Source organism: Salvelinus sp. IW2-2015, linkage group LG17, assembly GCF_002910315.2.
Source record: "Salvelinus sp. IW2-2015 linkage group LG17, ASM291031v2, whole genome shotgun sequence".
NCBI lineage: Eukaryota > Metazoa > Chordata > Actinopteri > Salmoniformes > Salmonidae > Salvelinus > Salvelinus sp. IW2-2015.
Genome location: NC_036857.1, coordinates 7,198,190 through 7,212,458, shown reverse-complemented (window position 1 = coordinate 7,212,458; position 14,269 = coordinate 7,198,190). Strand labels below are relative to the sequence as shown.

Here is a 14,269-nt window from a genome sequence, read left to right as displayed (position 1 = left end):
AAACTGGTCATCTCTGTATACTCGTCCCAAGACCCACTGGTTGATGCATATTTATAAAACCCTCTTAGGCCTAACTCCCCCCTATCTGGGATATCTACTGCAGCCCTCATTCTCCACATACAACACCCGTTCTGCCAGTCACATTCTGTTAAAGGTCCCCAAAGTGCAAACATCCCTGGGTCGCTCCTCTTTTCAGTTCGCTACAGCTAATGACTGGAACGAGCTGCAACAAACACTCAAACTGGACAGTTTTATCTCAAATCTCTTCATTCAAAGACTCAATCGTGGACACTTTTACTGACAGTTGTGGCTGTTGTCTCTACCTTCTTGACCTTTGTGCTGTTGACTTCGCCCAATAATGTTTGTACCATGTTTTTGTGCTGCTACCATGTTGTGTTGCTACCATGCTGTGCTGTCATGTTTTGTCGCCTTGTTATGTTGTCGTCTTAGGTCTCTCTTCATGTAGTGTCCTATATTTATATTTATATTGTATTTATTTGTTTAATCCCAGGCCCTCGTCCCCGCAGGAGGCCTTTTAGTAGGCCGTCATTGTCAATAAGAATTTGTTCTTAACTGACTTGCCTAGTTAAATAAAAGGTAAAATAAATAAATATATTTAAGGTTATTTGAATTGTACTGTACACGTTTGCAGCTAAAAGCTGAATTGCAGCATACATAGATATATGTAAGTAAATCAAATACAAATGAATATCTAGTATACAACATTACAGTCAAGCAGCATTAAGCAATCTCTCAATGTAAGGCATAAGGCTGTTGTAGTATCTGTCCGAGTTCAGGTAGGGTTTAGTTTGTGACTGGATCAGGTAGATCGGCCAATGACATGGCCTCTCATCTGAGGCAGCCATATGCTGTAATCCTGGGATTATACAAGCTTCTGGGCCAAAGGATCAGCAGAGGCAGGTGCGGCAGGACTCCAAGGTCTGTAAGCCCAGGTCATTGCATGCAGAGTCGTAGAGGGTGTAGGTGGGGCCCATGTTGATTTTGGTTGCACTTCGTTGGACCTTGTCAAGTTGGTTGTGTTGGTGGGCTGTGAGACATGGGTGCCATATCGGAGCGGTGTACTCCAGCACTGGACGGACAAAGCAGGTGTAGACTGCCAGAAGGTCTTCAGGGGGAGGTTGAAGTGGCGAAGACTGTTCATCATGAAGAGCCTCCGGTTCCCTTCGGTGGTAATGTCAGATGTGCGTGTCCCATTTTAGGTTGGCTCGGAATGTCACTCAGAGCGCTTTGGCACTGGACACCACCTCAAGCGTGGGGCCGGAGATGGAACTCGGAATGGAAAAATTTCACTAATTTCCCCACTGTAAAACAGCATATCGGCAGATATATCGATATAGGTAAGCTTTGTCCACCCCAAAATCTAAATCAGTATGGGACTCCCAAAAAATCATATCGATCCAGCTCTATTTAATTTTGTCAATGAAATGCTTCGAACGAGAGAATATTCAGTTTGTCAACATCAAATCCAATGACGGCAGTCTTTCCTTCCATCCAATCACAATCTTCAAAAAAGGAGGCTTCACATCCCCTTCCATGCATACTTTTTAAAAAGCAACTTAATTAACTTAACAATAACGATACATACCGTCTTGACGTTTTTTTATTTTGAGGGTGACAGTCTCTCCGGCCATCTGGAGAAGATGGATGGCCTCACTCAGTGGTTTCCCCTTCAGACTCACACAGTTAATGGCCAAGACACGGTCCCCTATATGGATGGCACCAGTCCTACAAACATTAGAAGACAATATTTGTATCCCTTTGAAGGAGGAGGATGCCACTGAAAACATTGTCATTTCCAAGGGTACGAAACTACAACAAACATACCCAGCATATTATAAACAATAGATAAGAAAGCAACAAGGTAATTGGTGTCACGACGCGCCCTTTTTGGGTGAGGATCATAGCAGCCCCCCTCTCTCACCACAGGTTTATGACGGACGTAAATACCGAAACTCCCTTCCCCACTCTGCCCAAATGAAGGTTGAGAATCCCTTTGTTACCACAAAGAAAGACTGCAGTACGGTAACGTCAAAAGGTGGAATAATTGAACAGTATTTCTGTATTCCAAGAAGTTGGAGTGGTCCATGGACACTTAAGGAACAGTCATGATGAGTTTGTTTCATTTGGTGAAGTCATGAATGACAGACACACATTACTGTTTCTTTGTTTGTATACACTTCCCAATTATGGATCTTAATGTTATATAAAATAAATGATTGAGTAAAGGAATACTTTTGAAAAGATTAAATGTGATGTTAGCCTTCTAAATGAGAGTACGGGTTTTCATATAAAGTTATAACTAGTCAGTGGCCACACCCTCGTGAGGACAGACATTATACCCCAAACGTCATGGAACCGCCCTCCGACAAAATGTACATTAGATCAGAAAACATGGAGTTGTCACTACATGCTGAAATGGTTGGCAACTCTACCAAAGGACAAAACCAGAGAACGTGGAGATCATCCCCACGCTGAAATGGTGAAGAAATCTACAAACTAAAGACCAACTATTCAGGCTGCAGCTCTTTAAACACTTTAGTCTGGTAAACGCATCTACCCTAAGAACATCAGAATGGAACTCTGAAGTATCCATTATAACAACCTACAACAGACTTTGATCTCTGGTGAACAAACCAGACGCTTTCTGTCGACTGACTATCCAGCAGACGGACCGGTGATCGCAGAGAGGGACAGCAAAGGCATACACTCGTTAAAAGGTCAATTGAAATGTATTTTCAAATGAGCGGTTGTTCATATTCAAAGTATTAGTAATTTCTATGAGTGTAGTTATCAGCTCTGAGTTTCCCGCTCTTGAGCTGTCCCCACCCATTTCCTTTGTCTCCCAAGCCGTCATATCGGTTTCATCCACTAGGGATTTTTTTATTTGTATCACTTAGTAACCAATGTATTACCTATTGTGTGTGTTTATGTAATTCTGTGATTGATAAAGTTAATAAATAAATAAGCCAATTTGTATATTGCTGATTCATGATCTATGCTAGAGTTCATGCAGATATCCAAGGGTTTGCGACATTGAATATGACTGTGGTAATAATACATTAATAAGTGACTAATTGATAAGATATGAAAATATCTGAAGAGTTAATTCGTGAAATAGACTCTAAACATTTTCCCATGGTGCCCCGACTTCCTAGTTAATTAAAGTCACATGATTAGTTTAATCGTGTAATTAAATTACACAGAGAATTGATTTCATAATATACATACAGTCTTCACATTTAATGATAGTCAACGTTACGACATCGGTAATTGGTTGTTCAAACCACCTAAAACCAACTCATGTGATGGCATGATGTAATGTCCTCAAAGTGTATGGACATCTAGTTCCAACATTCTAATACTTTTCTGTTTTGTGTGCCAACACTAAGGGTATCTCATGCCACTTTGCGGCACGCCTATACTGCCTAGGGAAACACGGTCAGGGGAAAAAAGGCTGTTGTGAATATAGGTGATTTTGTTGGAACTTGTAGTCAAACTCCTCTGACTATCATTGTTATGATGCAAATAAGAGTCATTGATTTCACAATTTCATGAATCATATCTTCTGGAGAAGAAACAATTTCTGACATTTTTTCCCAAGGTGCCAATGGCATAGGAGAAGATATGAGGGCCAGCGTCAATCCAGATCTAGGAAGACCACATGATTGAACTCCTCTCAGCCAGACATCACAACCGTAACAATAGTCTGTAGGGTCCTCCTCTCAGCCATACATCACAACCATAACAGGAGAGTGGAGGTGCATCTCAATAGTCCAACAGTCTAAAGAGGCCTCCTCTATCTAAACTGGTATTAAATAATTGTATAGAAAACCCAGAGTGAAAGCAGATGCCTGGTAAGTGGGCATCTGCCATATTGCTTTCACCTCTCCATACAGATCAGTACCAATGAAGCGGAGCAGACAAAGCAGGCGCTTTTGACAAATTAAATGTGTACAAAATCCCACCTATGGAGCCAGTCTGTAGGCTCATCACCCTTTTTCCACTCTTATAATAGGAGAGTCAACCGCATGCCCTTGTCACGACCTTTCACCTTTCAGCCAGGCCATTCTTGGTGAGGCCTGAGATGACGATGGGGTCAAAGGGCTCCTCTGTGCCTGAGATGGTGATACCCAACGGGCCGTTGTAACGCTTCAGCTCCACCGTGTAGATAATGGAACCAGACATCTCCAGCTCATCTGACAAGGACAGAGAGAGCACACACATGTATAAATATGACTATTACATAAAGGGATGAACTAGTCTAGCCCAAATCTGGGTCACATCCAAACTGGCTACTACGCAACATGAGACATTATGAGACACAAATAAAACATGTATAAGTAGACATTTTGTTGGACAAATATAGCAGCCACATGACATATACCAAGTCACTATTTAATCGTAGTTCTTTTTCAGATGGAATTTTATGAAGTATTTCTGATGGTGTTTAACAGACAAATATTTCATAAGAATGGGCATTACAGTACAATCATCCATCACAAATTCTAACTTCCTTGTACCAAATGGTATGTAACGCTATTTATATTAGGGCATTTAAATAGACAGAAATGTATAGTCTAAATATATTTCTACTGGGGAATTCAACCTAATTGGATAGAAATGTGTTGTTGTACAATTTCATTTAACAGACGCTCTTATCCAGAGCGACTAACAGGAGCAATTAGGGTAAGTGCCTTTATCAAGGGCACATTGACAAATTTTTCACCTAGTCGTCTCGGGGACTGGCCCAATGCTCTTAATCACTAGGCTACCTGCCGTCCGTCTCTTCTAGACACACCTCTCCATGCAAATAAGTTTCAGGACTGCATGTTAATTTTTGAAGCATGACTCTGTTCATCCTACCAGCGTTGTCCTCGTCCTTCTGGATCCGGAGCTTGACCATGTCCTCTGCCTGCTGAAGCACGTGCATAGCATCCTCCATGGAGCAGTTCTCCAGACGCACGTTATCGATGGCCAGCAGCCTGTCCCCTGGCTCCAACGTACCCGTCCTATTAGCAGGCAGGTGAGAGGTGGGCAGGAAATTAAACCACACGAGTTTAAAAAAAATCTAATAATACTGTGTATGTTTGTACCTGACATTTGCTTTGCATCTCAAAGCTGCTAATACTTCATTTCAAGGGACTGATAATAGCATTTTTCTAAAATATCTTAAATTGATTGGAATCTCAACTAAGTCAATGAGGTTTTTAAAGAGATTTGTATTTACTCCCAAGAGTCAAATGAACTCAAGGATAACATGTATGTCTCTGCGTGCAGTTTGAAGGAAGATGCTGACTAGCACTAGAGCAATTGCTAACTAGCATTAGCGCATTGACTGGAAGTCTATGGGTATCTGTAGGCATGTGCTAACGCTAATTAGCATTGGCTTGCCAAACTACCTCTAACTTCATACTGGACAGAGACATAAAAATGGTATCCATGCGGTCATCTGACTCTGGGGAAGTAGATAAAGGGCCTCATTGCCAAAATCTCGAAGTATCCCTTTAACATGATAGATGAAAAATTCCAATATCGGTCCCATGACTTGAATGGGATTCGAGCCGCTAAAAACGTTAGCATGTGGAAATGGTGCCATGGAAACTAAACCAAAGCCTGGATTGCAGTCATACCTTGTCCATAGACTGCTTACAGGGTAACGAAACCAATAAGTTATTTTGTAATTTGGGTGAACTATCATTTTAAGGTCACATGGTTGGGAAACACTCTTGGTTCTCCTCATGACTAGTATAATTTCATACTTACCAGGTGAAACTAACCCCAGACCTGTGGCAGTAAAGCAAGTCATTTGTTTGAGGAATCTACCCCATGTGATTGGGAGGCTGGACATACCTGTGGGCTATGCTTCCTTTCCTGATATCAGAGATGATCAGAGGTTTGTCAGGTCTCTTGCTTGCTGTTCAGACAGACAGACACCATTAAATTAAACATTCATAACATCCACAGAGATAATAGAAAAGCAGGGAATAAAAATAACACTTATCAGGAGTTGACTGTTGCCCAAATTATTTTTACTTGCTCTGGATCCCTGCATGTTCTACTTTAGTGCACACAGTCCAAAAGCATTGCATGTATCACAAGTCAACTGATGGTCTGCCCTACTAGCTTCAGTATCTGTGACATCACTAACATACTCTTTGTACTACATAGAATTACTGTCCTTTATTGTTTTCCCAGGCTCGTTAAAGTGTGAAAGAGGTAATGAATAAAAATGGTCTTCAAGCATTTATCAGACTTAATGAGGCAGTAGCTTTCATGACAGTCTAGGCCATAGTTATGGTTCACAGAGCATTGATCCACACAGAGAGAGATATGCAGGCCAAGGGTTGTTATGTTAGGTTACATCGCCCCCTGCCGTTTGCATCTGGTAACTCACCACTGATGGTGATACCAAGTTCGACTCCTCTCCTCTTGGGCAGTTTTACATGGAACGTGCCACTACTGGGAACCACTGATTCTAATGGGTGGGGGGAGATAATAAAAGAGAGAAAACAGCTTCTATCACCAGGCCATCTGACTGTTGAACTGCCATCACTACCGGGCTACCTGCCCGGTTCTCTGCCATAGAACTTGAGACTAATGCTCCATGTATACAGATAGTAATTTTACAGTGGTACTGTTGTTTACGCACTGTGTATATATACTGTGTTCTCCACATACTGTAGCCTATCCTAATATACAGTTGAAGTTGGAAGTTAAGATAGACTTAGGTTGGAGTCATTAAAACTCGTTTTTCAACCACTCTTGTTAAATCTTGGCAAGTCGGTTAGGACATTACTTTGTGCATGATACAAGTAATTTTTCCAACAATTGTTTACAGAGATTATTTCACTGTATCACAATTCCAGTGGGTCAGAAGTTCACATACACTAAGTTAACTGTGCCTTTAAACAGCTTGGAAAATTCCAGAAAATTATGTCATGGCTTTAGCTTCTGAGAGGCTAATTGACATCATTTGAGTCAATTGAAGGTGTACCTGTGGATGTATTTTAAGGCCTACCTTCAAACTCAGTGCCTCTGCTTGACATCATGAGAAACTCAAAAGAACTCAGCCAAGACCACCTAAAAGAATTGTAGACCTCCACGAGTCTGGTTCATCCTTGGGAACAATTTCCAAACTCCTGCAGGTACCACGTTTATCTGTACAAACAATAGCGCGCAAGCATAAACACCATGGGACCACGCAGCCGTCATACCGCTCAGGAAGGAGACGCGTTCTGTCTCCTAGAGATAAACGTACTTGTGCGAGAAGTGCAAATCAATCCCAAAACAGCAAAGGACCTTGTGTAAAATGCTGGAGGAAACAGTTACAAAAGTATCTATATCCACAGTAAAACGAGTCCTATATCGACATAACCTGAAAGGACGCTCATTAAAGGAAGAAGCCACTGCTCCAAATCCGCCATAAAAAAGCCAGACTACGGTGGCATCATGAGGATGGAAAATGCTGTGGATATATTGAAGCAACATCTCAAGACATCAGTCAGGAAGTTACAGCTTGGTCGCAAGTGGGTCTTCCAAATGGACAATGACCCCAAGCATACTTCCAAAGTTGTGGAAAAATGGCTTAAGGACAACAAAGTCAAGGTATTGGAGTGGCCATCACAAAGCCCTGACCTCAATCCTATAGAAAATTTGTGGGCAGAACTGAAAAAGCGTGTGCGAGCAAGGAGGCCTACAAACCTGACTCAGTTACACCAGCTCTGTCAGGAGGAATGGGCCAAAATTCACCCAACTTATTGTGGGAAGCTTGTGGAAGGCTACGTTTGACGCAATTTAAACAATTTAAGGCAATGCTATCAAATACTAATTGAGTGTATGTAAACTTCGGACCCACTGGGAATGTGATGAAGAAAATAAAAGCTGAAATAATCTTCTCTACATTATTCTGACATTTCACATTCTTAAAATAAAGTGGTGATCCTAACTGACCTAGACAGGGAATCTTTACTAGGATTAAATGTCAGGAATTGTGAAAAACTGAGTTTAAATGTATTTGGCTAAGGTGTATGTAAACTTCCAACTTCAATTGTACCTACTGTACAGTCGTGGCCAAAGTTTTGAGAATGACACAAATATTAATTTACAGAAAGTTTGCTGCTTCAGTGTCTTTAGACTTTTTTCAGATGTTACTATGAAATACTGAAGTATAATTACATGCATTTCATAAGTGTCAAAGGCTTTATTGACAATTACATGAAGTTGATGAAAAGAGTCAATATTTGCAGTGTTGACCCTTCTTTTCAAGACCTCTGCAATTCGCCCTGGGATGCTGTCAATTTACTTCTGTGCCACATGACTGACGGCAGCCCATTATTGCATAATCAATGCTTGGAGTTAGTCAGAATTTGTGGGTTTGGTTTGTCCACCCGCCTGTTGAGGATTGACCACAAGTTCTCAATGGGATTAAGTCTGAGGAGTTTCCTGGCAATGGACCCAAAATATCTATGTTTTGTTCCCCGAGCCACTTAGTTTCACTTTTGCCTTATGACAAGGTGCGCCATCATGCTGGAAAAGGCATTGTTCGTCACCAAACTGTTCCTGGATGGATGGGAGAAGTTGCTCTCGGAGGATGTGTTGGTACATTCTTTATTCATGGCTGTGTTCTTAGGCAAAATTGTGAGTGAGCCTACTCCCTTGGCTGAATCAACTTTATGGAGATGGTCCTGGCGCTTGCTGGACTTTCTTGGGCGCCCTGAAGCCTTCTTCACAACAATTGACCGCTCTCCTTGAAGTTCTTGATGATCCGATAAATGGTTGATTTCGGTGCAATCTTACTGGCAGCAATATCCTTGCCTGTGAAGCCCTTTTTGTGCCAAGCAATGATGACGGCACGTGTTTCCTTGCAGTTAACCATGTTTGACAGAGGAAGAACAATGATTCCAAGCACCACCCTCCCTTTGAAGCTTCCAGTCTGTTATTCGAACTCAATCAGCATGACAGAGTGATCTCCAGCCTTGTCCTCGTCAACACTCACACCTGTGTTCACGAGAGAATCACTGACATGTCAGCTGGTCCTTTTGTGGCAGGGCTGAAATGCAGCGGAAATGTTTTTTGGGGATTCAATTAATTTGCTTGGCAAAGAGGGACTTTGCAATTAATTGCAATTAATCTGATTACTCTTCATAACATTCTGGAATATATGCAAATTGCCATCATACAAACTGAGGCAGCAGACTTTGTGAAAATTAATATTTGTGTCATTCTCAACTTTTGGCCACGACTGTACATACCATTTTCCAAATTATATACAGTCTTTACACAGAACACATTTATATTCTGGATTCTCACACATGCTCACTCTAATATATCTACTTTGGATTGTTATTTCTTGATTTGTTGTTTAGATTACTTGTGTATTTGACATTCTACTGCACTGTTGGAGCTAGTAACATAAGCATTTCACTGCACCTGCTATAACACCTGCAAATTTGCGCACGTGACCAATACATTTTGATTTGAGATGCTATTTCAACTTGGATGAACAAAGGTTAAACTAATTAAAAAGACTATACCTGCTACATCAAACTCAATCTCCAGGGTGACCTTATTGGCCAGAGCGGCGTCACGCAGTAGCTGATTGGCCTCCTCCAGTGTTCCATCCTCTGTAGGGATTCTGTTGATGGACAGGAGTCTGTCCCCCACCTGCAGCAACCCACATCTGACGACACAGAGAATAGTTAGAAGAGTAGAATGGAGGGAACATCTTTTTAATACATAGTAGAGTACAATAAGGGACAATGAGTAATTCTGTGTGGCCTTTATAAAGTTAGACATTTAACCAAATTGAACGGTTGTTACAAACAGTTTTTCCTAATACTTCTCTCATTTACATCCCATTTCTCAGATGAAAGACCATGAGAGTCCTGCTGTAAAACGATAAGAAACCTTATCCGTACTACTACTACTACCACCACCACTACTACCATGAAACTGTTATATGGAGCATATAAAAATATACAGAGCTGTCTGGTTCTCTACTAACAGGTGGTTTATGGTGAACATATTTCAACTCCACTTTGACCTCAACTCACTGCTAAACGCTAACAATAAACCACTGAGTCACACTGCTAACCACTATCAATAAACCAGTGAGTCACACTAATAACCACTATCAACTTTGACCTCAACTCACTGCTAAACGCTAACAATAAACCACTGAGTCACACTGCTAACCACTATCAATAAACCACTGAGTCACACTGCTAACCACTATCAATAAACCGTGAGTCACACTAATAACCACTATCACTTTGACCTCAACTCACTGCTAAACGCTAACAATAAACCACTGAGTCACACTGCTAACCACTATCAATAAACCACTGAGTCACACTGTAACCACTATCAATAAACCAGTGAGTCACACTAATAACCACTATCAACTTTGACCTCAACTCACTGCTAAACCTAACAATAAACCACTGAGTCACACTGCTAACCACTATCAATAAACCACTGAGTCACACTGCTAACCACTATCAATAAACCACTGAGTCAGGACCCTGAAAGGCACAATCCTACCCACAATCAACAGTTGTTGTTAAATTGAACAAAGCTAGACCCTCCTGTTCTGGCTAGGAGCAATGGCAAACATTTCAGTAGATTTCTTCTATTCCCAGAAAAATGGCCTTGACTCCAGTGACTGTGGAATAATGGATGCACCGAAGTTGAATAATTGTCAATCACTTCTCTGATAAGAAAATGACTCTTCACCTTGCTTGACCTTAAATAAAGGGCAAGGACACACCCCCCCCACACCGGCACTTACTTCCATGAACACATCATTAGGACACACACATAGCAGCACTGTCAACTAGGATTAATTCACTAAACACTGCAATTCATTAACCTTGCGTTAGTGCTGAGACAAACATCACAATAGGATGTTCTGCTTGAGTCACTCCCTCCCAACGGAGGGAGATTTTAAATGGTATTACACCACCCAGAGGACATGGCCTTCTGTTGTCCATACAGACACTATCCTTACTCTTACAAGACAAGGGCAGAGAGCACAAATTGGCCTAATCAGGGCTATCTGTTTCCTTAATAACTTAACAGATAAATGCTTTTTAAAATCAAGACCAGGATAAACTTTTATAAATAAACGTAGTAAAATATAATTAATTCACTTGCTTCTCACAGATTCTAATACCACTGAAGTTATTACCATTACCTCAAAGCAAGGTGCCTAATGGAACTGCTAGGACACAGCGAAGCTAAATGTGACATCTTCGGATAGGAGACCCAGATTAGTATTCCTCAGAGAAAGCAGTGACTCTCCTCATCACTCCTGATGACACCCTACCGTCCGTTGAGTGACTAAGACATGGRCCTAAGGTCAAGGTCACTCCACACTGTACAGTACTTCTCTGTCTGGGAGGCTGTGTGTGTGTGTGTAACCTTTCGGCAGGGCTGTCAAGCTCGATGAAGCGGATGACTGCGGGAACGGTCAGGGTCTCTGTGGCAAAGACACCCCCCTGCAGCTGAACCCCGAACCCTGTGAGTGGATCCCCCCTCAGGATGACCTCGCTGGTCTCCACATGAACAACCTGACCCCCAGGGCCCACTGAGCTGGATGCTAGGGACACTGGGTGAGGGGGAAGGGTGGATAGTGTGATACATTGAGAGAAAGGGGAGGAATGAATGGATAGATGGAGAGAGAGAGAGAGAGAGAGGGAGAGTGAGTCAGCTATCAGCCTTTCCATCAGTCCATGTCAGCGATCCGTCATCAGAGCAGTCACCCCTTTAATGAGGGGAGGTAGGTCAATTCTCAAACTATTATAAAACCCGGTTATGAATACACATTTGTTCTTAAACCAGTACACAATCCACATACGTGAGCTCTTGTGCTCCTTCCTCCTCTGGCGTCTCTTATTTGTGGTGCTACGGGGGCTGGTGGATGGGATGGGGCAGGGTAGGGTGTTGCTGCCCTGGCTGCTGCTGTACCCTGAGGTGGCTGTGGAGGAAGGGGAGAAGCCACCACACACCAGAGCTGAAAGGACACATGCTCACAACATCAAATCAATGCAAAGAGAAAACCCTTCAAGGTAGAATAATGCAACTCGTCACTTGACCTGTAACTCCACACTGCACCTAGGCTACATGCAATGCTAATACACAGTTAATTATATCGCAACATTATCATTGGGATCAGAGGATCATAAACTGAAAAAAGACAGATGATCAACAGCAACTTTTAAAATACATACACTTAGCAATGAAAATGCTATATACTGTACTATACCCAGCAGCATATTCACACATTATAACTCACATGTGCAGTGGTCCTGCTGGTTGAGTGGGTGGCTGGGACTGCTCCATGTCTTGCAGTGTTGGGTGTGGCTGTAGTTAACAGTGGGGTCCCAATGGTGAAGGTTGCTCTTCTCCACTTTCACTYCATCCACAATGAAACAAAAAAACATTTAAAAGTTGTTTATAAGGAAAATTACTCTCTGCTCAGGCACAGCAATGTGCTGCTAAATTCTGCCCATGAAATGCTGTTTTAATCTCCATTTACACCCCAGAGCCTGCAGGATAACAACAGGCAGAGTCATTGATATTTTGTTTTCTTCATGGTACACTAGATTGAATCCTGTGGCATAATGCATTTTTGTCAACACAGGAAAATCAGTGAGACATGTAACTGAATGGAGCAAAGAAGGACAGAATGGCTGAGAAATGTTATCTTACGTTTACTAACAAGCTTCAACAAAGCTGAATGCAGATTTGAGAACATTTTACAATTTCACTTTGAAGAAAGCAAAAGAAACTAGGTTTGTAAAAACACTGGCAGGTCAGTCAGAACTGACTCTCACTGAGCTAATACTGCCTTGCGAAGAGAGGACATGCCATGTGAATCTGCCTTCATTGAACACAGCTGAAACCCGAAAGGCTAATTGCAGATGACGCCTCATGGATAAGATATGTCCTACCTCTCTCCTGATTGGCAGGCCAATTGACCAATTGAGCATGTGAGCTGTCAGTGTCAAACCTGAGGCTTATTCAGTTGTGTGAAAAGTTAATGGGATTGGAGATATAGATGCCAGATGATACAGAATAAATACTGGTCTGAAATGTTCCACTCTTGGACTGCATTTACTGTGTGATGGCTGTGTCCCCAGATGTTTACTCCCTTTACAAATTATTTATATTCTTTAATGCTGTACAATGCAGGTTGTAGCCGAAAGATACAGTATTGGCTATTCTATTCTCACACCCACAAACAATGTAGTAAATAAAACCAAATCATTAATGAAACATTCAAGGGAAAAATGTGGAGCTACACTCCACACTTGAATGTGACCAAACCACACAGCTATATTTAACAGGGAGAATTACACACGACAGTAATCCTTAGTGTTCTATTCGTACAGTCTTAATCTGTGACAGTCTCCCTCCTCACATGGATGACGGATTTGCAAGAAAGCCATGGATGTCTCACAGATCCAGGTAATCTGGTTAAATTCAAAACATTGTAGTATGTCTTATGAAAGCAAGTATTTTTCAAACGTCCACAACGTTCGGCTCAGGCAGAAGTTGTCATTAACCCTTTCGTATCCCCTAGGCCTAACCATAAGAAGTGACAAGATGTGAGCCTTTCTCAGTAGTTCGGGGCAACTTCTATCCACTCCACCAAAACTTCCATCCCACTCTGTGGTCCTGTAACCTTTTGGCTCCTGCAGAGTAGAGCTCTAATTCCTATCTTTACTGAGGAATACTGTAGAAACAGCTTATCTTTTCGTTGCCATATCAGTCTTATTAAATCCCAGTGAGGATTAGACAAATTGCATTTTATGATCATGTCTAATACCCAAAGGGAACGTATCATTAAAATATAATCTCATCGTTGTGGCATTTAATTTCAATAATGAATCTACATCTAATCCAATTTAGAAGGACATGAAAAATTACAGTAATTTTCTAGGCACAAATAAAAACCTAACTGAAACACTTTCTTTTCACTATCTTGAGTACATACATTAGTGTGATACAGTGCAATATGATAATCCATGTTCACGATGACAGATAACAATATGTAATCCAACTCCATTGGGAAGTGGGTGTCTCCATAATATAATGACTTAGCCATAAGATCCATATTCTAATGCTGAGACGCCCACCGCAGATAAGACTAAGCCACTGTAGTTGACACTAAGACACAGCGTAGTTGTACCACACTTCAGGCTTCACAATCTTTCCCAACCTCACATACTAAGAAACAACCTCT

The 14,269-nt window shown here is 41.6% G+C and overlaps 1 protein-coding gene across 6 annotated transcripts in view; it reads right to left on the bottom strand.

Moving 5' to 3' along the window:
* Positions 1-14,269, bottom strand: part of grip2a (glutamate receptor interacting protein 2a) — a 55,601-nt gene that overhangs the window by 19,119 nt on the left and 22,213 nt on the right. For 5 of the 6 annotated variants that reach the window (XM_024005845.2, XM_024005841.2, XM_024005840.2 and 2 more), the window contains 9 exons: positions 12,317-12,436; positions 11,879-12,034; positions 11,443-11,629; positions 9,555-9,700; positions 6,416-6,496; positions 5,872-5,935; positions 4,885-5,030; positions 4,073-4,217; positions 1,607-1,746 (listed from right to left, as the gene is read on the bottom strand). In XM_024005845.2, the coding sequence (XP_023861613.1) occupies positions 1,607-1,746; positions 4,073-4,217; positions 4,885-5,030; positions 5,872-5,935; positions 6,416-6,496; positions 9,555-9,700; positions 11,443-11,629; positions 11,879-12,034; positions 12,317-12,436 (1,185 nt within the window). The remainder of the gene's footprint in view (positions 1-1,606; positions 1,747-4,072; positions 4,218-4,884; positions 5,031-5,871; positions 5,936-6,415; positions 6,497-9,554; positions 9,701-11,442; positions 11,630-11,878; positions 12,035-12,316; positions 12,437-14,269) is intronic. The other variant, XM_024005842.2, reaches the window with a different exon arrangement.